The sequence below is a fragment of the Opisthocomus hoazin genome, chromosome 8 (genome assembly GCF_030867145.1).
Source record: "Opisthocomus hoazin isolate bOpiHoa1 chromosome 8, bOpiHoa1.hap1, whole genome shotgun sequence".
Classification (NCBI taxonomy): Eukaryota; Metazoa; Chordata; class Aves; order Opisthocomiformes; family Opisthocomidae; genus Opisthocomus; species Opisthocomus hoazin.
Genome location: NC_134421.1, coordinates 33,719,714 through 33,744,804, shown reverse-complemented (window position 1 = coordinate 33,744,804; position 25,091 = coordinate 33,719,714). Strand labels below are relative to the sequence as shown.

At 41.5% G+C, this 25,091-nt stretch overlaps 1 protein-coding gene across 13 annotated transcripts in view; it reads right to left on the bottom strand.

The window, feature by feature from the left end:
- The window catches only part of BEST3 (bestrophin 3), a 32,499-nt gene extending 21,175 nt beyond the window's left edge, over window positions 1-11,324 (bottom strand). For 5 of the 13 annotated variants that reach the window (XM_075428067.1, XM_075428069.1, XM_075428066.1 and 2 more), the window contains exons 1-4: window positions 11,161-11,322; window positions 7,268-7,437; window positions 5,462-5,556; window positions 4,660-4,893 (exon numbers count right to left, since the gene is read on the bottom strand). In XM_075428067.1, the coding sequence (XP_075284182.1) occupies window positions 4,660-4,893; window positions 5,462-5,556; window positions 7,268-7,419 (481 nt within the window). In that variant the 5' untranslated portion in view covers window positions 7,420-7,437; window positions 11,161-11,322. Of the gene's footprint in view, window positions 1-4,659; window positions 4,894-5,461; window positions 5,557-7,267; window positions 7,438-11,160 lie in introns of those variants that run through there. The other 8 variants (XM_075428071.1, XM_075428059.1, XM_075428065.1 and 5 more) reach the window with 6 other exon arrangements.
- Between the last annotated feature and the right edge of the window lie 13,767 nt (window positions 11,325-25,091).

Sequence of the window (25,091 nt, the reverse complement as noted above, 5' to 3'; positions counted from 1 at the left end):
GCCGGGGAACAGCTGGGTTTTGGAGCAGCACCTCTGCCCCCTCGGGCTTCTTGGGTTGGAAAGCTCAGCTCTGCTGTGCTCCTTCCACCCAGCCTTTTGGAAAACAACCTCAGAAAATGCATGAGAGAGAACGTCACCTTTTTCTTTGTCCAAATCTCAGATTTTCTGGAGTTGGAGGAAACTTCAGGTTTGGGTGATCTTCATTTTTGCTTGGGTGTGTGTGTCACCTACCAGGGTGCGTATAAGGCTTCTGTTGTTGTGTTGACATTAGCTCCAAAACAGGACAAAGTTAGTAACAAGGCAGCTCCAAAAAAGATGGCTCAGCTGATTAATTACAAGCTTGAGTGTTGATAATTCAATAAGGGAATTGAGAGCAGACAGGAATTTTTTCTTGTCTCCAACTAGTAACTAAGAATTGGCCCGTTGTTGCTAACGTTGCTAAAGATACATTAAGCAGCAAAAAAAAACCCCTCAAAATTTAGTTGTTTTTTATATAAAAATGTGAATAAGGTAAAAGGAGATTTGTTAAACAAGGTGGCCTTAAATATTCTGTTGTTGAGGAAAATGCCACTGTTGTACAGTTGCAACAAGGCAACACAGGAGATATGAAATACTGCAACTATGGAGAATGAACACAAGGACAGGACAGAAAATTCTGTGGAAAAGGGAAAGTTCAGCAGCAAGACACAGTACTCCTGCAGTATCCAGGAATCTGAGAACAGAATAAGATACAGGTTTTAAAAGATTCCTGGGCAGTTTACAGCCAGCTTTCATCATCAACTGCACAGAAATAATCAGGCAAGCAGACAAATTGACCTGCTAGTCATGACTCCTGACACCTGACAGTCATTGCTTTTTGGTTGGCCAGCCTGCTTATTACAGGATGGGAAAAGGTGTTTCTATCAGGCTGAAACAAACAGACAGAATATCAGCAAATTGACAGTCTGGAGTAAACACTGGATGCAAGTCACTTGAGAGGCTCTGGGAAGTCATCATCTGGAAGGACACTGCCTGAGGAGGTCACGAAGAACAGCAAGTCTCCAGGGATCAGTTCAGCTCTCCGCTGAAACTAGATATCTTTTTGTTCAGAAAAGCTCAACAAAGCCTTTTTCTTTTAACAATAACATTCAAATTGTCATTATTTTTAAAGTTAAGGTGTTTGTGTTTACATTAATTAAATATTCTCTTTGAGGGATATTAATGATGCTTACTATTCTTATCACAGAAAATACTAAACAATCCTGGATTGCTCTTACTGATGGTGAAGGCTAGAGCAATACAAACAACATGCAACTCAGAATCACTTGCAGTTATTCCAGTGGTAAAGAAACACTTTATATTCCATCAAATACAGGGGAAGATATCAAACCTCAACTATAAAAATTAAATGGTTTCCAAATATGGTCATACTACTTTTACTCAAGAGTACTCAAAGAATTTATTGAGGAACTCTCTGAACAAGAACGCTGGTTTTGACAAGCACTGGAAGACTGGAGCGGCTCCAGAAAACTGGAAATATTTGGCAAATACTGTGCCAAGATCTTGAAAATGATGATCTAAGGAATGACAGGGCACTGAATCCTTGTGAAAGCATGAAAAGCTTGACATGGGATGCAATCAATAAAGAATCAAAGGACACTAATGTGAACAGTGTCAGCCAAAGTGATCTTATGGGAAAATTATTGATCAGAACACAAGCCTGGCTGGAAAAAGTCACTCGTGCTCTCCCTCAAGTGGTGCAAAGAGTATTCAGTTCTCCCATCAAAACTGAATGGTTTGAGGCAACGTTGGTACAGGGCACCCACATCAAATACTCTGAAGAATACTGGATAGAGAAGAAGGAACTGAACAGCAGTCATCTCCCACATCTCCAGAGTGTGCTAACAATGGTCAAGGAGATAAAAGTTTCACTTTCTGCTTGTGTGAAGTGGGAAAGAATTGATTTAGGTACTTCATCCCAGTAGAGGGTTTGGGACTGCAAACTTCAGCTGTCTGTAAGTAGACATGTAGTTGAGTTCACATCTCATGTTTCTCTTCAGCATTTCCTATCAGCTGTTTTGGGCTGCTGCTGACTCATAACTCTTTTCTTTTAAGACTCATATTCTTGAGCATCCAACTTCCCTCTTGCACCTTGCAGCCAACAGGATTGGTATGCTCAGAGCTGCTGCTAGGCATCTGACACGACATACACACTGCAGTACTCAGCATCATAATGTCATGAATCTACATGCATCTACTGCCTACAGCTCCATAAAGAATGCTAAAAAATGAAAAAGAGTTCAGAAAAGAGTTAGGAGGAAGATCCAGCATGGAAGACTATATCTTGCAGGGACAGACTACAGATGGTGAGGCTCCTAAGTTTATTCAAGCCTTTATGTATGCTGCTAACAGGTAACTATTGAGAGAAAAATGCTGTTTTCATCTAATTAGAAAAAGAACAACCCAAACCCATTACAAAATCCAGTGACTAGAAGATGACTGTGTGCAAGCTCAGACTGAGAATAAAATTTCGCTTTTCAACAGCAAGTTCACTGTTGTGAATGTCAGGTTACCTAGGATGTGGTGTACCCTTCAGTATACCCAGCTGAATTTTGAATTGGGGCTGGTTATATTCCTAGAAGGTATTATAGCTCAGTTAGAAATTGCAACATGATAAAGGATGTTGTGAATAAGCTTTTATGGTTTGTTTTATGGATGAGTCAGACTAGGTTATCATGACACTGTTCTCAGATTTAAAATATCTGAATTTAATCAGTTCATTTGCTGAAAAGAGGAATGTGTAGCAATAGTTAAGCTGTGGCACTTCTCAGTTTGATAGCAAAATGCAAAATCGGCACAAGTTGTTTCTATGATGATGGTGCTGCAAGTATCAGATTCTGCCGCTCCCGTTTATACTAAATGCTGCACTCCCACGCAGTCTGATATGTAATGCCATAGGCAGCTAGGGAAGGGATAATTGCAGAGTACTGTCTTAATCACTGGATGTTAATAGGAGCAAAATACACCCTCAAGTGCTCAGTGCTGCATCAACAAAAATTCTGTGGCACATTATGCATTAGAACCTACAGAATAAGTACTGAAAGCCACAGAGCTGACTACACTATCAATACTTAGTTACACAATTCATAGTAGAATATTTGCCACTGTTAAAAAACCCCAAACAACCAAATCTTGTTTTCCAGTCTGCAATTTTTGTACAACACTGAGACATTTGTCTCTTTTGGAACAGATTGTCTTTAGCAATAGGGAAGCAGAGCTGGATTAGCCTGCTGGAAATGTTGTAATTTTCCAGGGTGTACTAGAAACAGATTGCTGGGGAGAGTGACAGAAGCTTCCCTGACCTCTCACAGGCTCAGGTAAACAGTTTTGTTAAACAGCACAAGGAAGAGAACTTCAAAATCCAAGTGAATCCAACAGAAATTATTTTTTCAGTAAGATCAGTGCATTCTGCCTGGATTTTTTTTTAACATCCAAAGCTTCTCACACATATATGAAATGTGTATATGTATATACACACTGCATATTTTAACTTGCTACAACTTTGCTTACTGTCCTCTGCCAAAGGAATAATTTAGAGAAATGCAAGACATTCAGTAAAAACTGTATGACTTCTCCTATTTGGAACAGATCCCCACATCTCTGTGCTGGTGTCCTACCCCTGACTCTGACCAAGGCAGCCAGAAGGCACGGCATCACACCTTGTCTTTAAATATTCAGTGGTCAGTCCTTCCTAGACAAGCAAAATCTTACATGATTGAACTCTCTTCCCCATCATCATGTTCACTGTGTATCAAAACAAACAGAAAAATAAAGACACGCTTAATACTTAGTATATTTATCCCTGAAAAAGTAAGCTTAAGGTAAGGTTGTAAATTTAAAGAAAAAACCCTTAGGGATGGGTATTTTTAAGTATATCACAACACTTACAATGTGCAATCTACTTCAAATGCAATTTACTTGAAATAAATTGAGACAAAGCTGTACTTGTGACGTGCCTGCAGAGATCAGTCTCTGATACACGAGACAAAGTTATATCCCGGACATTGAGGCAATGCCGTATAAAAAGCCACCATTCCTACTGCATCATACTACAGCACAACTACATTACTTTTCATGCTTTGTAGAATGTTGTGCCTGCTCTGTACGCCTGTGTGTTCAGGGCAGGCCTATTGCCTGCATGATACCTGGGAGCAGATCCATGTAAGAGCCTCAAACTCATTCAGTTTCTATCCTGTTGCTAGATGCAGACTTTAAGAGCATTAAAGATGCACACTTAAGGGCATGTCATGTAAGCCACTGACAAAAACGTGGTAGCTTTTTGTTAGTATGAGGCACACATGTGGCCACAACGGAAAGAAAAGATGAGTCTGCTCCTTCCCTCCCTGTGCCCCCACCTCTGAAGGAATCGCAGAATCATAGAATCATTAAGGTTGGAAAAGACCTCTAAGATCATGAAGTCCAACCGTCCGCCATCACCACTATACCTGCTAAACCATGTCCTGAAGAGCCACATCTACACGTTTTTTGAACACCTCCTGGGATGGCAACTCCACCACTTCCCTGGGCAACCTGTTCCAATGCCTGACCACTCTTTCAGTGAAGAACTTTTTCCTAATATCCAATCTAAACCTGCCCTGATGCAACTTGACTCAGCAGTACCTGCTCCTACCACGTGGTCCATGGTGGGAAACCTTTTGTACACGGCTGTGCTCACGGAGCGAAAGATCAGCAGAGATGTTAAATTCACGTAACGCATGAGAGTCCTCCTCAGCAAGCGCCCATATTCATCTCTACCCTGGACACAGCTGGAGATGAGGAACATCAGTCGATCTGGCCACGGCAAGTTCACAAACTGGTTCCACCAGCGATTCACCACCAGAGTAACATAGAAACCTGGTGGTTAGAAGGAAAAGAAAAAAGCCCAGTGCCTATCAGGATTTCTGTTTAGGACAGTTTGATTTAGTTTGCAGAGTGTTATTCATATCACTAAGCCGCTACATTTCCCAGAACAAATGCACTAAGTAAAAAAAATCAAAACCCAGGATGCAATCAATGCTTATTATTTAACAGACACCGCAACATAATGGCCCGTTCCAGCTGAGTATCTCATACTCATACACTTAAAAATCTCCTCTTCTGTTGTAAACCTTGAGCGGATTTAATGCTTTGAAATATCAGGCACAATGTATCAGTGTTAGTGGGCACAATATGTATATATATACATATAGAAATATAAGGAAACTTGAGTCTTCTTTTGGTATATTAAGAACATCAGCACAAATGTCAATGTGACAAAAGCAACTCAAATTTAAGGAGACCTGTTGAAAGCTGATGATTTTATTATAAGCCTCTAATCACCCATATGCCCCTGAGCTCTGAAACGCTTCCATGCATTGACATTCAGAAAATGCCTGACCAGAGACACTGTTGGAGAATAATTTCACATGTAACTGGTACTTACCAAGCACAAAAGTTACGGGGATTTGTTCGGCATATTTGTCACAGTAAATTGATAATTTTTCAAAGAATCGTTTTTGGCTACCTGTAAGAAAAAATCTGCAGCAAAAATAAAATGTATCTGTCCTTTCGTAATATCCTGGCACTAGCTACAAAGTGCAAATATGTATAAATAATCAGCTATGTGCAACCTGGAGCAACCCGTGTTAATGTCTTCAAGGCAATTCTTAAAGGTAAAGTGCTGAACACTTTTGGCATATAATAAAGAAGCTGGAGGAAAAGACAATATTATTCCCTGGTCTTTGCAGTTTTCTCATGACTAATTTGACTGGCTAATTTGACTACTAATTAGAATCAATATACCTGGAGAATTAGCTTGCTATCTCATACGGACCAATGATGATAGCAAGGCATCAGCCTGCAAGTAGAGCTTGTTGTCATTTTTCAGAGGGCTACTTCATAAAAATGCTCGTCTGCTTGAATTCCGAAAGGTCACCAATCTCTAATTGCTCTTATTTGAAAATGCTACATTGGTGCAGCTGTTTTTTGACTCTTACTCCTATGAAATTTTTCTTTTCCACAGGATTAAAACCATAACAATTGTATTTATTTTGCAGGGATGAAAATATTAACCAAATGATAGAAAATAAGTGGAGCACGGCAACTTCTGGCTATGGAGAAAGATATCTAATGAAATACAACGAACTTAAATACAAACAGTTGTTTTATTTGTATAGATGAGTATTACACTTGTTCTTTGTTTCCGTATAAAAGGAACACATGACAAATATTTGGTGCGTTTTGCTTAAACTTGTGCAATAAATCCTGCAGTGCTCACAGAATGCTTTCCATGATGTATTTACCACTGTCTTTAATTGCCTAACATTTCAGTAAAACTAGGTTAATTTAAATAAATGTGTGACTCTGGTGTTTCTTTACATATTAATGCCATAAACTGCTTCCTGAGTTTACAGGTATAGATCACTGAACATTTTGGAAGATTAGTGATTAATCACAGAGAAAATGAAGCACATTTTCTCCTTGCTTCACATAAAAAGCAAGTCCTGAGGTTTAATTAAAGATCAAGATAAGAGCTGAATCATGAATTTGATACTTCTGCTTAGTGTACTTCATGAATTCAAAGTTTCACTGTACTAATTGATGCATTGCATCTGCCATACAGGTGTTTAATCCACCCCTTGGTGGAAGAAGCAACTCTCCTTCTAACGTGCCCCTCCCAGGTGCTGAGTGACACACAGGTAATAACCACGTCTGGTGTCCATGCACTTTTGCTTGGCTCTCTGCAAGCTTAAAAATAGTTTGCCATGCCATCCTAGCTTTAAGCAAAACTTTGCTTTTCCTGACTATATAACTTGACTCTGCAATAATTACCTCTCAGGGCTGTTAAAGAAATCACCACTGAGCAACAGAAGACAGTTCTGCACGTAGAATGAAAGGTCTATACTTATCATTTAAAGCAGAGAGACACAGTTGCCGCCAGCTTGATGTCAGAATGATAAAAGCTATATACCAGGCTAGCTATGGGTGTTTATTTAACCTAACTTCAGTAGGATAGTTGCTCAGTGCTGGGCTGAAAGTAGAATTAACTGAAAACAATAGACAGTATTTTATTTATACTCTACATGCTTTCTCCGAACATTAAAGTAAGTGAGGAAAGGATGTTAGAAAAGGTCCAAGGAAAAGACAATAATTACATAGTAACTTCCCTCCCACCGTTCATCAGCCTAACGCTATGAAGTGTGAAACTTCAGTATAACATGTAATGAGATGTGAATTGGAAAGAGTGTACCTGTATAATACACTTATTGCTGTGTAAAGAGTAGCAAAAACAATAAATTCTCTGTACAGCAATTTGTAGATGCTGCCTTTCCACTTTAGGAGTAATCTGTGAAATCCAAAGAAAGTGGCATTTGCTACTTTGCTGGAATAAGTGACTGTCATCGTCTTGGCAGGCTGTGCCTAGAAACAGTAGAAGAGAAGCAGGAAACCAACAATGTTTTAGACAGCGTATCCTAACCTTAATGCATCCTTCTATAGACAGATACATACTCATATGCACATATAATATTATACGTATACATAAATGCATGCTGTTTGTGTTTATACATAGAGAGAAACTGAAAAATCTTGCAGTTACAAGCCCCGTTGAGACTTGCAGATTGACTGATGCAAGGCTGTATTTGGGCTTTACCTCAAAGGCCACCCAAAAGCAACAGCTGACACCAAATGTGGCCACCTGCCTGGGTGGCAGCAGTAGCGACATGTTACACCTGTGAAGCCTCTGCATACTCCCGGTTTGCTCCAGTCCAGTGTGAGCACAGAAAAGGAGGTAAATTTGCTTGAAATTTTTTTCAAAACTTTGTCAGCACTCCAGTAAGAGAAGTAAAGCTAAATTTCACAAATGCACCTTCCTCCCCAGCCAGTATTTGTAGCTGGCTTTGGTAATTATACTCATCTAAACCCAAAGGAGATTTGAAAACTGCCTCTTTCATTAACGGTTGCGACAGCAGCTGAGATCAGCTGGGGAACCCTGTTATTTCTCAGCTTGGCAGCTAGACATACTCATCAATACTTCAGCATTGCATGGCCATGCAAAAAAAGCCACAGGCTTGCTCAGGTAGGCAGGGTGTGATACGCATAATTAAAACAGTACTAAATGTACACAGGTAAATATTTTACGCTGGGCTTGTTGCTTGCTTACGCAGTGTAGGGAGATGCTACAGGAACTTTCATGTGCTTACAAAAAAAAGCTAACTCCAAATGTGGATGAAAGCAGTTTTGTACAGCATGCATGAAAGGGAGTAACAAAGACAAGCACAAAGCCTCAGGGTAGTTATTGTATACCATAAATACGATTCTTGCCTACATTTTCTTGATGCCAGTGTAGATCATTTACTCTCAAAAAAAAAATCTGAGCCCACAGTTAACAGTATTGATGGTATTTTATGCAACTTGGCTGTGTCTCTGATGCAGAGCATAAAGTAAGCCATTAAAATTCAGCTGTAAAAGTGCCACTTTTTCTTCTAGTCACCAAAGGAATCAGCAAGGAAAACACAACATAAGCCTTCTATTGCTGACAGACTGTCTCTTCTCATCTGCAGAATGGCTCTTGAGGTTTGCCAGTGTGGGCCGGGAGATTCTTTTTGTGTTATTGTTTTTTTTAAGACACATGGGTTTTATTCTTTAGCATCCAAATGACAGTTTTCCAGTTTCTGAGACTTGGCACTGGCCTTTAAACTTTTTGTTGTTGTTGTTGAACTCCATAAAGTTTAATTCAGGAGCCAAACTGGCTGACAGGCATGCAGAAATGCAGTCCTGTCTGCTAAACAGCCTGTGGTCAGGATGCAACGCTTAAGAAAATGGAAGCAGATATTTCCATTCTCCAGCACACATGGAGCTTTACAAACAGCAGGACAAGCCCATGGCTGGACTATAGGAAAGAAATGGGTTAAAAAAATACTCATAACGATACACTGAGTTTCCTGTGATCACTGTAAAAGGCTTTAGTCCTTGCCTGTGAATGCTATGGAGTATGTGTGCTGAAGCCATATAGTCAAGAAGTGTCTATCTCCTCACTAATATCCAGTTTGCAATGGAAACCTCCAGTGGGACTGCCTGTGTGTAGGGCCTGAGATACAGTAAATATATCTGATAACGTGAGGGCTTATAGCCTGGCAGGAACCCAGACCCCCAGCATAACACAGTGCAACGATTAGAAGATGAAGTCAGACAAATGCACTCTGAAGTAAAACATAAACCACTAACTGTGGGGGCAACCGAATATCGGAAGAGGGGACTGGATAAATGTCCGGTGGTTTGGGATCTTTAAGATGAGAGCACACAGTCTGACAAAAGATGACTTTCAGGAAGAATTCACATAGCTGGGTCATACATGGCTGGGGCTGAGCAGCTCTGCCGGTCTCCCCTGGTATCTGGGCATCTCTGAAACTTTATGTTCAATCTCTTCTGTCCTCGGCCATGGAAGGAAGAAGATTGCCTGTAGCAACCTCATGGCATCTGGAGCTCTGCAGAGAGGCAGTGATTAGTGTCAAATCCATGGCGCTCAGTTTCTGCACATGAGGTTCAGGACGGAGTCGTCCTCCCAGGCGTCAGTGACTGGACGGTGCCAGAAACAGGCCTCTAGCTGAGCTGGACAAAATGTGTCCACCTCCCCTATGGAGCTGCAGCAAATCCCGTCTTGCAAGGCCTAGTGAATGGATTTTGGCCACAATAGCAGAGCTGTAATCATAATAGGATTCAGGATTAAGAACAATTCCCCTGCCATTAGGCTGGGAGAGGAGAGTGTTCTCCACAAAGTGCAATTTGCCTGCTTGATTCAAGCAACTATATTTCATTTAATCAGATTCCAGCCATCTCTCTTAGCACATTACTCGATGCCCTTGGCTCTGCATAGAAGCTCTTTACATTAGTTTGGGAGGCACCAGATGCTCACAGATTTTTCCTTCTGCTTCTGAAATAGGGCAAACAAAAGTGGGACTGTTACAGCAATTTCAGGCTTTGGTGCCTGGCTTCCCTGCCCTGCCTCCCCTGTGATGTACCGTATTTTAGTTTCCTGCTAAGCAAATACTTTATTGAACATTTATCATTGGGTTCATATAGGGACTTCAAGGTAATATAATGTAATGTCCTAAAACACACATTGATTCAGATTAGGTTATCTAAGAGCCCTTTAGATTATACGAAGCTATGAAAGACAGCTATGTGTCTCTCTGATTAGATTTCACAGCACAGCAAATACAGAGTTAAATCTACATTTGTGTTTTTTTCCCTGGGAACAACGACTTGGGTACAGCCCACCTACCAGTGGGAAGTTTTGGATTAAAACCTTGCACTGGGTCTGGTTCTTGCACGGTGCCCCCACGCCCTTGGTTCATGGGCAGCATGTTGACTGAGAGTCCTTCCAACATTGATCATGGTCACAGGAAATTAAAAAGCTAAAGCTGAGATGGACAGGAAGAGCAAAGCATAATGATGCCCCCCAGCACATTCCTGCCTGAGAGCTATTTTGGCTGGGACCGCAGAAGGACAGAGAGCGTTAGATTAGGTACCATGGGCATTGGTGCCACGAAAGACTTTCCTATTAATTGTGTTGCCCTTAGTTTCATCAGCAGATATAGGGCTGGGCTTTCTGCTGGCAAGTATTTGTGAGTTTTGAGGATATAACATAAGTTATGCCCATTTTATGCCTGCAGAGACTGGCTCATATCTATGACGCTGCTTTTCCTTTTGTTCAGTGTTTGTTCCCTCTCTGAAACTTTCTCAAGTACAGGCTGAAATGTGAGTTATGTATTACTCCACTTTTGCTAAGATCATCAGAAGCCTTTAGGCATAAACACCTAAAAATAAAAGACTTTCTTTTCCCCTTACTAATATTGAGCCCAACTGTAAATGGGGTTTTTGCCTGGCTGAGAATTTCAGGATGCATTAGGATTCAGAGAGAAACCACAGTAAAAAAAAAAAAAAACAGCCATCAGTGTTTCCTAAGTGACCATGAAAGGCACATTACAGAATGTATAAATAAATATTGCCTGTGCGCAGACCTACCCCTTGTCATTGTAGCACCTTATTTCTTGGTTTATGGCATAACAGAGAAAGTGAAGGAGAGAGATTTGAGTTAAGCCAACTATAAAAGCATGTTAAGCTTGCATTATATCCACTGACCTGCTATTTTGATTCGGCAATCCAAGCCCGAAGGCAAATCCCGGACCCTTTGTCTTCCTCAGAAGTCCCGGACAAAGTCCCCTTCAGGTCTGCAATAGTCACCTTGCTCTTCCCTTAACCTGAAGCAAGGGGTTGCTAATGCCGAGCCCCAGGAGGAGTGGACTGACAAGAACAGGGGTTAAAATGCCTTTCCACTTCTGGAAGTCTGTTTTTGCCAAGTACTCTGTCCTGTCAGTTACAGAGGGAACAAACGCAAGCAGCAGCAGCAGCAGCTGCTGATCTTGCTCTTTTCTAGTCTATAATTATAACGCCACTTGCCGTCGGAAGGACCTCTTTCATTTGAATGAAGAATCTTGCGACGGTTTGGCTGGCACCTCCAGTTTCCTACATTTTATTTCCTGTCCCCAAAATGGGATGGACTAGAAGGGAACATTTTTCTCTGAGACTTGTCTCGAAAACAGTGATCTCTTTGAGCCAGTCTTGCAAAGACACATCAGAGAATAGCACTGACTGCATCTGAACGGGAAGACCGGAGACAACCCCACCAGACTTGGGACTGTGCCCCAGCTGCACCTGGATCCCACCCCGGAGCACACCTTTGCTGCATTGCTGCATTGCTGATTTGAGTTGGGAAATCGGGACTCCAGGCTACGCTGTAGAAATCACCCGTCCCTCCAAACAGGCAAAGTTGCTGTTGCCAAATGTCCCATCAGACTCGGTGAACCTATTCATGGTGGTGCATTTCAGCACGTGAAAGCCCTTCTGTGACTGCAGGATCTGCACAGAACTGCTTCCCCCCTTCACCTCTGCAAAATGAGATGAAGTCTGTCTTTTATGACCCACGGCATTAAGAGGGAGCTGTAAAAGGTGATAGACTGTGAAAGCGCGGGAGATGTCATATAATGTTGCCATAAATCTTTACGGAGAATGAAATAATGCAACCATGAAATAAATAAAAAAAATTGCACAGGGAGAGAGTAAGCCAGATTTATAGACTTAATACATTTTATGATGAAAGGTTTTTTCCCCCTGCCTTAGTCCCATTAAGTTATTTGAGACCACTTACTTAATTAAAACTCTTGGAAAGAAAATCAGTTGCTGCCATTGTTTGCCTTTCTTCTCACTGGCCATGGCAGAAGGAAGGCACTTTGATGTTAAAGCAGGCAAGACATTAGACTGTAGCATGTGTGTGTCAGCGAGTGGCCTGTGGCAAAAGATGACAAATCATTTTAGCATTCAGTGACTTGGCATGAAGAAACATACTGCCTGATCCTATTACAGTGACTGCCCTCTGCAAGGAAAACTCCTAACAACAGGGATATTTTAAGGTCACTGGTAAAATAATGACTTAGACATAAAACATTTTTCTTTGCTGAGTACAATTGTTCGCTGGTCTCGCTGAGCAGTAAACAATAGCACCTCTGTGTGTCAGTGGGTATCAGGTGGTTTTTCTGGCAGCTTTTTGGTCTTCCTGCAGATTGGAGTGGCTGGGATTTCTCCACTGGCTCTGAGCTGTTTTGCGGAAGACACAAGATTTAAAGCTCCTGTGTGTTCAGAGGCAGAAATAAATACAGGTTTCCAGCCGTGCAGCTCCATTATGGCCGGTTCTGTAGGAAATACTCTTTTTATCACTAAGGTGCCCCTCAGTCCTTGCTGGATTTTTGCCAAACACAGGCAATGTTTTTATCTTTCCTTCTCCCTTTCCCTCCTCCCTGAGAGAAGCAGTCTTGATGGGTGTAGAGCCGTTGCTAACAGAGGCTGCTGTGTGTCTTTACCGCACCGTCTGACTTGGCTGGGCACATCCTTTCCCAGGTAATGGTCCTCTCATTTCAAGCTGTCCAGCCCCCACAGGTTGCCTTGGTCCACCTGAATGTGGGAGGAAGCGGGGGAAAAAAGTGATAGCTTGTAACTGCTACTGCTACATCCCCCGTTAATGAACTTACTGACTTTTCTAGCTGATGCCAATATCTGTGTTAGCATGAGTGAGTGGAGGACTTTACTGTAAATTTTAACACAGTCTTACATTTTGATTCAGCTCTTCAATTTAGCTTTATATTGACATTGTGGACTCACAACTTTAACACCACATTAGTGGTCGGCTCCAAAAGCTCATTTATTACAGAAGGGCCGTGAAAGCCGTCACAGTACTGTCTTTGGCTCAGCAAGCACTAATTAGAGAGGTCTGCAAAAAATCCTTTTTTTCAAGAAGTTAGAAGCTTCCTTCTGCTTTCAGGGCAGAGGATAAAGCAGGGGACTTGGTAGGAAGAAAACAGCAGCAAATGCTTTTCCCAGTCTTTGACAAAAGTGTCAGCTAAGGCTGAGGACTGAGAAAACATTGGTTAATGACAGTCACACTCCTTTGCTTCTGGGTGACGTTGACACAGCTGTGACAGTGCTGCTGTGCAAGAAATGCCTGCCAGAGCTTTGGGAGGGACTGCTGATCTCCTGGCCTCCTCCCGGGGAGCAGCAGCGACCAGTGGAGGTTGGGTGGGGTTGCTTCCTCATGGCAAATCACCCTCCAGCACAGGGCTCTTTCATGCAGCCTCCCTCCAACTTGCCTAGCAATAAATCCCCATTGCTGCATGCTGCTCAGAGCTGCTGAGCTTTCAACAAGGTTGGGACAGATATGCTGTCTTGGGCCAGTAGGCATTAGCTGGGCAAGGCAGCCTTGGGCAATGTGACAGGAACAGGGACACAGGTTTCCTGGAGCATTATCTGCCTGGAGTAATCAAAGAACGAGCCTGGACTAGTTCCCAGAGATTCAACAGAAAGTTTTTTTAAAAAATAATTCCAACGATTTCTTCCAAGCCAGTACAGTGAAGACTACTCCATCAAACACTGAGCTTGGGAACAGACTGAGAAGAACAGAGACCTGCAGTCTGTGACCTATTAGGACCCGGAACTCATCTCTCATATTTTCTCATAACCCTCTCTTTCTGTCGAATTTGTTGAATGAGCAAATCTATGCTACGAAGAGCCACTTGGGCAATCTGAGTGATCTCCTAGCACTTTAATATATTATTTAGCGAAGAAGTATGTTGAGACAGAATGCCAACAGATTAACTGGCTAATAGGCAGCTGATGCATACAACATAATAGAGGAAATAAATAGATATTTTTGAAGGAAAAAAAAATCTGTAAGAATTTGTCTTTGTATTGCCTCCCCTCTGCTATGTGACTGCATCTACCATAAGATGTATGGATAATTATAACCATTTATTAGATTTTTAAACATAATTGAGTCCACTGCAGCAAACGAAGTTTTATAGCAAATTCTTAAAATCTTGTAGTAATGAGCGAAGACCTGCAAATTGTTGCTAGAATTCCAATGCTCTTTGCACTATCAACCACTAACTTTTTCACCTTTGTATTTTAGAAATGATTTTGCAGATCTTGGAGACCATTTAAAATCTACCTGGAGTCATTATGGACTGTTAATCCAAATGAGGATCTTTTCAAGACATGATAAGTAAGTAATACTTTGTTAAGGTATTCACACCTTTGCTATAACCTGCAATTATCTTTAAGAGGTGTCATTTTGCAGCTAGCACGCAGAAATTCTGTTTGTATACACTGTGTTCCTGAAAGGTTACCAAACAAGGACGGATTTGCAAAGTAGGTAAAATGGAATTTCACATTTGCAGGGAAGAGTTTAATTTCATAGCTTCTTGTAGTTTTTCTGACTTTCCTGGTGGACATCCTTAGCAAATGTTGTTGCATCATCATGAAACAGGAGCAAAAGAGGTTCTTTGGTTTTACAGGTCTATATGGTAGACAAGAATTTGAGAGGTCTCATCTACAAAATAAGTTTTCAGAAGTTACTCTGTATATGCAGCTCTACTAATGACCACTGCTACTGGTGTATTTTGCATTCATGTTCTCTTGATGTGCTTTGGACACATACAAATCACACAGAGACAAAAACATTTTAGCGCTGTGTAAGTAGACAGTTTCCGCTAATATCATCCACGGGTGTTTAACAAGAGAGTGCAGTGCAACAGATGGTAGACATCCATCAAATACAAGTTACTTCATTTATTTGTGCTTCCTGCTGATGTTTCCTCTTGATTTTTGTACCCATTTACACTGAAAGAATTCTGGAGGAGACACTAATTCATATTGTGTGCTAGTGAAGCTTCAAGCAAACATTTCAATATCTGTAATAACAACACATAATGACGATATCCAAAGAAATGCCATAATAACTAGGCTAAAATGTGGTCTGAACAACATGAAACAATTTTCTTATTAAAAAGAAGTGAATAATTAAAGTGTTTGGAAGAGGGCAGTATTAAAGAAGCTGCTGTCAGATTTTCTCAGATGAGAATATATTGAGTTTCATTTTGTTTTTCTACTTACTGTCACTTGCTGCTGGAATTTGTGTCTTCAACAAATGAGTAAATTAACATAAAATGTCCTCTGCCCATAGAACGAACATGTAGAGAGCTGCTGTGATATCTTACAGTCTCTTTCATGAGAGAAATTGCAATAATTAAAAGTTAATCTAGTGGGCGAGATACCACTGCACTTAGCATCACTCAGTGTGGTTTGTGAAAATATACTTTAAAGGAGGCTCTTTTATCTCTGGAAGTCACATGGTAGAATACTTCAGAGGATTAAAAATGAATTTGTCTGCGGGATAAAGCCTGCTGCCCTGATAGATTAATTCTCTAAGTACTGTAAAACCGTACTCAGAAACTCTTTGTTTTGCAACTTCCTTGTAATGAAATAAACAACATTTTTTATGCTGCAGTGCTGAGCTTGGTATTAGAGATATTGTTATTACCATGACTGTTATCAGCCTCAACAAAGCAACCAGGAATAAAGTTCTCAGGAACTGGGCTCAAAAGCCAACACCTGGATTGACTGGGACAGCCTTCTCTTGACTCAAGACACATCTCTCAAAAGTACTACTTATATTGTTCATCTGAAACAGGCTGGGTGGATTAGTTAGTATATGCTAACGTAGCTCCAGCTTAAGTGAAAGCTAAATGGTCCAAAGGGCAATTACAGAAGGAGAGGTGCTTGATTTTGCTCTGAGAATTGGCTCTTCTGAAGTCAGTGTCATCCTACTTCACAAGATGACCAGGGTTTCAAAGCTTCTTGCACAATGTCAAGCATTCGATACTAGATAATTTCCTTGCTTGCCTAAAAATGCAGCTGATGGCACAGCCATTTGTACATGCAGGATGCTGCAAAAATGTAATTTATTTTACTTTTTAATGAAGAAGTTATGTATCATCATGAAGAATTTTGTATCATTGTGGACTTTGAAGAATATTGATGGTTGATAAGTGGGCTGTGCTTTATAACATATATTAATGTCTCCTGCACTTCTTGGAGAGTTAGATTTGAGAAAGAGGGATCTTTTCCCACACTGGAATATTTCTTTATAGGAATACCAACAGTGTTTATTTGTATTAGAGTTAATAATGCATCTTTGTATGACATGTGTTTGCGCTCTCCATCAAGATTTTTGAGGTTATCACTGGAAGTCTCACAAACTCATATTCTTTATGCCTTAAGGGGCTGGGTTTTCAGTGGGCATTGGTACATCTTTGAGAGTAGCAAATGGTAACTATTGTTCCCTGCATGGAAATATAATAATAATAACCATGCTACATAACAATGGACAATACACATAACATTACAACTGAACCATTCTGTTTCTCCCATTTAATAATTATGCAGACAGCATTGCTTATTCTTTGAAGAAATTCTCTGCATGAATGTAATTTGATTAGTGTATATTAAAAATCACCTGTAAGAATGAAGATCCAGATTAGTTCATGATTTGAAGGGAATAACACTGTGCAGTAGTGACTGATGGGAAGCTGTGATCCAGTTGACCACATACGACACTGTCAGAGGCATCATTAAACCAGGCTGCAACCAACTGATGGGCAAAACTATACCCTTCATTATTTGTATTCAAATTAAAGGGGGCCTCAAACCAAGATGCATAGACATGTTACCACCAAATGCAACTGGGACTGTAAGGATGGAGGATTTTCTTGAGTTATGTCCTGAGCAGAGAGATTTGTGGGAGTATCTGCTCGCACGAGAGAGAAAGGGAAACATGAGACAGCAGAGATTCAAAGCACAAGCTGGAGACTAAGAACAGACAGAAAAGCATTTGCAGGGAAAACTGTTTAGAAAAGGCAAGTTCTTTTGAGTTAGGTATTGTCTGGAAGGGACTTGGAAGTGTTGCTGGTGCATTTGTGAGAACGGGTTTATTGGCATTTGTGCATAAAAAAAGATTACATCAGGATAGCTGATCACCATCAATTTCTTTTGCAAAGGGAACAACTCACAGGAGTTCCTTTTCTTATTTGGCTGGCTTTACTTCAAAAAAAAGTAGTAATACTTACTGCTATTAAAAGTGGTATTTGATAAACACATGAAAAGGATGAAACTGAGGACTTTATGCCGTGACCCACGTGTTCCTGCCAGTCCTGTATTAAGCTAGCTCTGGCTTTCCTCCCTTGCATACTTGAATGCTAAATGTTTCCCTCAGAGCTTTATTTGTTTGCGCTGCAGATATTGATTAAGAAGTGGAACAAAAAGAGCATAAAAAGAGAAAGTAGCATACAGTAAGAAGAATAGTGAGTTTGCTGAACCAGCAGAGAAAAAAACCCCAACCTTTCCTTTTTCTGTGGATAACAAGCCCAACCCTTTCCACCTGAACGCAACAAACCCTCTCATTCTCTGCTTCCTGCAACTTTTCACTTAAAAAATGCCTTAGCAGCCTGGGTAGCTGATGCAAAACATGCACTATGCTGTGTTTGTTTACCTTGGCTCTAAATCGAGAGTCTCGCTGCTCCCCCAGACACGAGATCTAGCCTGTGAGCCGAGAGTGGCTGAAACAAACCCTGCGCTTGTTGTGTGGCTGCTGAGCCAGCACACGGCCCAGAACACACATGGGCATCGACAGGTGCGAGTCACGGAATTCATCCTTCATGCTCCTCCAGGTAAATCCATGCTTTGGCTATTTCAGTGCGGCGAGGGAAAACTTTTCCTGCCATGATGAGTGCGGGCACATTTCCCATCAAGGTAACACAGATTTAAATGCTAATGGAGACAAGACTGCTGGCAGGCCTGGCACTTCTGAGGTCGCTTTGTGAGATGTAACTGAGTAATCCCTCTCTTTCGTGGAACTGCTCTGGTTTCAATACTACTTCAGCACTTTTTAGCATCTGCGCAACTGAGTAAAAGATTCAGATTACTGTTCAGAAATGCCTCTCTGCTGCGCTGAACTTGCAGAGCGTTGCCACCATAAGTGTGCCAGCTCAGGAGACAAGGAGAAGAAAAGGCCACTCTAAACTGGGAGGCATTAATGTTGGACAGAAGATGAATAAAACAGTATTTCTATTACAAGGGAAATGGTTGGTACTTGCAAAAATTTTTCCATAGGACCCATTTCACCTCACAGAGCAGAATGTAGCAATAACTGGCAGCCTTGATTGAAGTATGGCTTTGAATCTATGTGTCATTGAGGAAAAATAAAGAAAAATCAGTCCATTAAAGCCACATCTTCCATTTTTATAGCAACTTCAGTCTGAAAGAATGAAAACCTTAGAAAAACTCATTATTTAGGCTTTATCACCTCACTACATGTTACGGGAAAGGAGGAAGTCTCATTAATTTCAGTTTAGATATGGATAAATTAAGGCACAGGGAAGCGGAATTGCTAATTAAGGTCCAAAAGCAGAATGGTGAACAAAACATAGGATTCCTGAATCCTCACCCTTTGCCTTTCATTGTTTTCATTCAGAGTATTTGGTGGAGTTATTTTTGGAGTCTCATCAGGTAAAAGGATTCTTGAGCTTTACCTATAGATTTGGCAGGGCTACAAAGTTTGTTTGGATTTTGGGGGGTTAATTTTCAGGTGAAAATGTATTTTGTATTTTTATTTTCTGATTTCTGAGTTCAGGTTTGGCATTTCTGCTGTCTTCCAACTAGGGATGAACATGTTGTACTATTTTTAATCGCACTCTGGATCCGTCCCTGGCTTGCTTCTAAAGATAAACAAAACCACATGTCAGTCCTTACGTAAGTTGGTAAGGCTATTTCAGTTTTTTTGTTTCTTCCACTTAGTGTTAAGTTGCATTTATAAGCACCTTCAAAAAACCTAAAAGCATTATTTATTTTACACACAATAGCAGAATCTGCCTGGTTTGGCAGCTTGTCTGCAGAATCAGTCTTATGGTCAAAGTGGACAATTGTGCACTTACCTGTCATTTAATAGTTGCTTTGTACCCTTAAAAATGAGAACTGATATTCATTTGTGCCTTTCCTAGTTAGGCTGGGTTTTGTGTAGTAATAGAAAGTTATAACAGGGTTTTTTTTTAATGCAGCTAAGAATTTGCGTTCTTGTTACATTATGTCAATGAGCTCTGCAGGTTGTGTATAGATACATGCTATGTATAACAGGAATTTATTCTCCAAATTTGTATTTTTCGGTATTCAAGCCTTGACTTTTAATTAAGGAATACAGGGCTTCAATGAGCATTCACCTTTTGGATGTAATTTTAAGCTCTTCTTTCTCACGCTGATTTACGCACTGACAAGTCTAACAAAAGAGAGGACTGGGAAGTGGTTTGAGGTTTTGATGCTGCAACAGATTTGTTGCGTGATTTGAGCACACCATTTGAGTCATTCCAAGACAAACTGGAAAGAAGCAATATATGTGATATAGATAGACTTTGGCAAGACTTTTGAAATTCCCTCCTATGACATCTCATAAAAAAAGGGAGGGATGCACTGTCTAGCATAAACTACTGCAAAGACAACACAAGACTGATATGAAAATCATGCTCAAATCATGGTTTTGGACGGTTAATTGTTAAAGTAAAGCATCTGTCTCAGAGGATAGTTCTGGTTCTGATAATGTGCAACACTTCAGTTAATGACTTGGCTGATGGAATAGGGAGTGCACTTACCAAATTTGAGAGATATGAAGGGCCATAAACATTTTTCAATAAGAATCAATGGACATCGAAGAAAGTTCACAAGTGAAGTCATACACAAGTCGGAGTAAGACTGGTTAAGCAGCATTCTGCTGCCATAAGAAAAAAAAGCAAGGGATTTTTGCTGCGATTTATAAGCAGGTGTGTGATATGCTGTTCAGACCTCAGCTGGAGTGCTGTATTTAGACTTGAGCATTGTTCTTTTACAATGATGAGGACCCACAGGAAGAAGCCCAGAGACAATAATAAAAACAACTGTAGGTCTGAAAACCGTCACATGTGATGAAAGATTAAAATAACAGTGTTTAGTCTTTGAGAAAAGTGAGGGGATGGATGATGCCGTCAAATACCCTGAAGATTGTTGCTTCCTGCATCCACTGAGATAAGCTCATTACCTCTTGTCCTACACTGCAGCAAAAGAGATTAGGTGAGACTCTGGAAAACATTTCTAACTCCAAGGATAGTTCAGCACCGGAATGCACTGCCTAGGGAGGCTGTCCTGTCTTCCACCACTGGAAGTTCTGAGAAAGAGCTTCAGGAGTCGTTAACATCAGTGCTGCCTATTTGCTATTCTGTTGGGTTTTTTAATGGGTAGATTTGAAGAAAAAACATTTACCTCACTGGTTTTAATGTTATATCAGTCAAATTAGGGAAAGCAGCAAAAAAATAAGAGCTGTAGTTTTAGGACTCCCACAAGCTGGATGCTTATTTATGCCAATGTACCAATTAGATTTGCTTTCCAAATGCTTAGCTAAACGTTGAAGAAATACGCCAGACTGGGGAATTCTTGTCTATACTACGATTCCAAAAACCGCTAGCACTGGTTCAGCTGAGCAAGTAGTAGCCTTTTTGTACACAGGGGAACACTTTCTTTCTTTTCACTGTGCTATGGGGTTGCAATGCATGTGTGACTTCCATTAATAGATTCATCCTTTGGTTTGCTTGAGTTTATTGTTTCATAACATCTTCACTGAAAGGGAGGTAGTAATTACAGTTTATTCAAAATTAAAAAAAAACACAATAAAACAGAAAGTAAAAAGTACTAGAGGCAAGTAGAAATAAGATTTCAAAGTTTATCTGCTTTATTTATCTGTGAAATTGTTGAGACATCCTCCCCCCACATACACTCAAACATCTTCCATTAAGAGAACAACCACCTCATTCTTTTATTCCTCCCAATCTGTAGGAGGAAAAATTTGATTACCTGGCATATGTGTTTGTATGCATAGATGAGAAACTTTAATTAAAGTCAGATCAAAGAAAATTATTGCACTTGGTTTCTTTAAACTCCTGCAGCCATTCTTGCCTTCAACAGAGAAGCCTGCCATGGTCTGGGGCTACCTTCTGCAAAACACCCTTGCCTCTCGTGCTTCTTTATTCCTGGAACAGATTTCTTAGGTCCAGTGGATTGTACAATTAGTGAAGGAAACAGCCGCCTTTGAAGACACAGTCTCTCAGACGGGTGGTTCAAATGCAATAGAAGACCTGGACAGACAGAGCTGTAGTTCAGGGGCACTCTGTGCAGTGAGGGAACTGTTTGCAGTGAGGTTTACCACATTTTGCACCAGTATGACTGGAGAGAAGCTACGCAAGTGAGACTGTCAGTTGTTAGTACATAGACTGCTGTGGCCAAGTCTGTGCCAAGATACCTATCCAGCTTTCTATCTAGCTGGAGAACAGGAATTTCTGATTTGGGGCATTTAACCACACCAAGGAGTTCAAAAGGAACAGATGAACTGATTTAACAAGCCGAGTGAATAGACCTGATGGGAGCTGCAAATACTAGTGTTCATTACAAACAACGCAGTTTCAGCAAAGTCACTTCTCCAGATTTTGTGCATTGTGCAGTTTTGTTGAATGGTCCTGTCAGATTACATCTATGTAATCAGAGACGGCACCCATGGCAAATGTTATTCCACCAAAGCCGCAAACTGTACATCACTTTCCACTGGCAACAGTGACTTTGCTCATTTAGAACACTAGCGATGCATGGTTTTGTTTCTACAAGGACTTCTAGTTTTCCTGATTGTCGGGGACCTAAGGGCACTAAACTAAAACTGATGAATTATTCTGATCAGCCTCATCTGGGGCTCCTGCTCAGCCATCTTCTTCCCATAGTGGGCAGGGACTCCAGGACTCCATTTAAGCTCAGGCCTAGGCCACCAGGATTTGCCTGTGCTTTGTCTCAGGTGAGCCTGTCTTGGTTGCTCCCTCCTTTGATGAGCTTCAGACCTATGTTATAGGTGTAGGTCTACATATAGGTCTCCAGCTCTGCCTATTGCACTTCCTGACAAGACTTCCTGGGTGGATCCTGGACTTGATTTGATGTCTCACCTTGTGTGATGGTCACTAGGTATATGACAAAGCCTGTTGCTATTACCATCCCACCCCTGCTCTTGACTGTGCCCTCATTGGTGGGGTTACCCTTGGCTCCCAGCACATGATGCCTGGAGGATTAGTCCTGCTCTGACACTGATGTGCAGCTCAGGAAGGAACAAGGGGTTGGATAAAAGTACTCTCTTAAAATAGATTTTTTTTTTTTTTAAAAAAAGCTTATTTCTCTTATTTATGTCCTTGGATTTAATCCACATTGTTCCAACTTTTAATTTTTACCATGGTAAATCATATTTTCTGCGGTTTGTTGCTGCCTGACTTTTTAAAGTGTTACATACAGCAAAATACAGGAGTACTTTGACAAAATAAATCTGTTGGTGATTAATTTTAGCACAGTCAAATGTCTTTGGAACTGTATTGCTTTTATTTCTTGAAATGCAAGATGTCTAATCTGGTTAAGAGAGCAGATTGTCATGCCAAGTACAATCACTGTGCAGGATTAAGAACTATAGGATTACAGATCCTAATTATAGACTCTTGTCAGTTTACTACATCTTAATATGTTGTTTTCAACTTCTGATTCCACTTGTCGCGTCTCTTTTGCAATCAGGATTTTAATGAACTTTCTGATGCGTCTTCTAATTTAGCAAACCTGTATTCTGATAGCACTGACTAGGTTCTATTACATGTCAATATCAGCAAATTATATCGTTTTAAAAGTTGGAGCTCTTCAAGCTGAAGAGCTCAACTGCTCTGAAGCCTTTCACAACAAACTTCCAGTTTTACTGCTATTTGAATATTCTACTTTTTGCACTGCTTTGTTTCTTGGTTTTCAGATTGCTTCCATAAAAGCTGTAGACGATGATTTTCTGTAGTCGTTTCGCTGCTTGAGCTCCCTTGTAGTCAGTGTAGAATTACATATGGAAAAGGAATTTAGCAGATATTACTATTTATAGGTAATGTATTTCCATTATGATGAATGGCATTGATACCTTTGTCTTGTGACATCCTTTTTGTCATATTATTTTTGCCCTCAGTGAACTTCTTGCTTGGTGGATGCTGCTGTGAATGTGCCACAGAGAACATTATTTGTCTATGGCTATGTCCTGCAGGGCTGGCCAAGCAGGATTCTTTCACATTCAGTGGAAAGCTGTCAAGATAATTAACGTTTCAATTATTGACTGGAATGTGTCCTAGATCCCTTAACTGACAAATGGGATAAGATCTTGTTTACATCAGTTTTTTGCTAAAGTTCTTCACCATTGCAGCACATGGTTCAGTTCAGCTGCACTAACAGCAAGGAAAGTACATTGTCCAGCCAATACTGCTGTCATTTGGAGCACTTTTTTTTTTTGCACTGTAATCAGACTAGTGGTAAAATGGAGTCTTGTTTATAGCAGCGTTCCAACATTTTACCTACTGCTTTTAAAGACAAAACAGTACAGACCAAGACTTCAAAGGAAAAAAAAGTGAAGGCTGCCTGTTCACCTCTGAAAAGCTGGAAAATTGCCCCAGCTCCTGTGCTTGTGTCAGGGTAGCAGTAATGACAGCTTAAGGACATAGGCAAGCCAAGATGAGAGGCAGTGGCAGTATCTCTTTATCGGACAAACTAGCAGAGCTGGAACAACGCATCTTTTTAGCAGATGAGCCCTATTTTAGCTCTGTATGTGGCCTTATTTCACAAGTCTCGCGCATATAAATTACAGTTCAGTCTTTAATTATTACATATGTCAGGCAGGCCTGACACCTGATTCGGGGCAGTACATGCCCTGTGAGTGAAAATCACTGCATAATCATCTGGTGTAAGCCTAATTTTCTCATTTTTAACGGTGTACCCCCGTGCCTTTGTTACTGTACACCATTAAATATAGAATTATTAACTTCCTCGTATTTTTCACGGTAACTAAACAGTCAGACTTTAACACCCCTGTCCTCAGGTGCTCTTGAACAGGAGCAACGTTTTAACCCTCTCTTCCAGGCGATGAGCAGAGGTGCAGCAACGTTGGCTGACCTCTCCTGATGCCATGAGCGTTCACAGCCTCCCTCCTCGTGGCAAGGTGGAGCCTGCCAGCACTCCTGCGTCGGCCGTGAGCCTCCGGCACCTTCCCAGGCCCTCGGGAAAGGATCTGACAGTGTCCCGTGGTCAGCGGGCTCACCATAGGCCACCCTGGCCCTGTGCATGGTGGAGGGATGGAGGTTGCCCCTGACCCCCGTGTCCTGGCCTTGCAATGTGTCCGCCTCCTCTCGCCAGACCTTCTGGCCCCTGAAACCCGCCTGTCCGTCGACGGCGTGGCTGACTACCAGGAGCGTGAGGGAACAGCCCCCCCGATTCCCTCCCTCAGAAGTATTCTGGGTCACTGCCGGGTGCTTCGAGGGCAGCGGTGCAGCCCAGGCAGCACCGCTGACGGGGTGGCTCCGGCTGGCCTGGTGCGCTGTCTCCAGGCGGGGGACCCGGGCCCCTGCCCCGGGGAAGCTGCGGTGCGCGGCGGGGCCCTCCCGGCGCCCCTCGCCCACCCCGCACCCTCCGCCTCAGGGCGGTTACCCCCACCCCCGCTAGGGGGCGGCGGGGGTCGCGCACACCTGCCCCCCGCCCCCCACCCCGCGGGCGGTGCGTCCGCGCGGCGCATG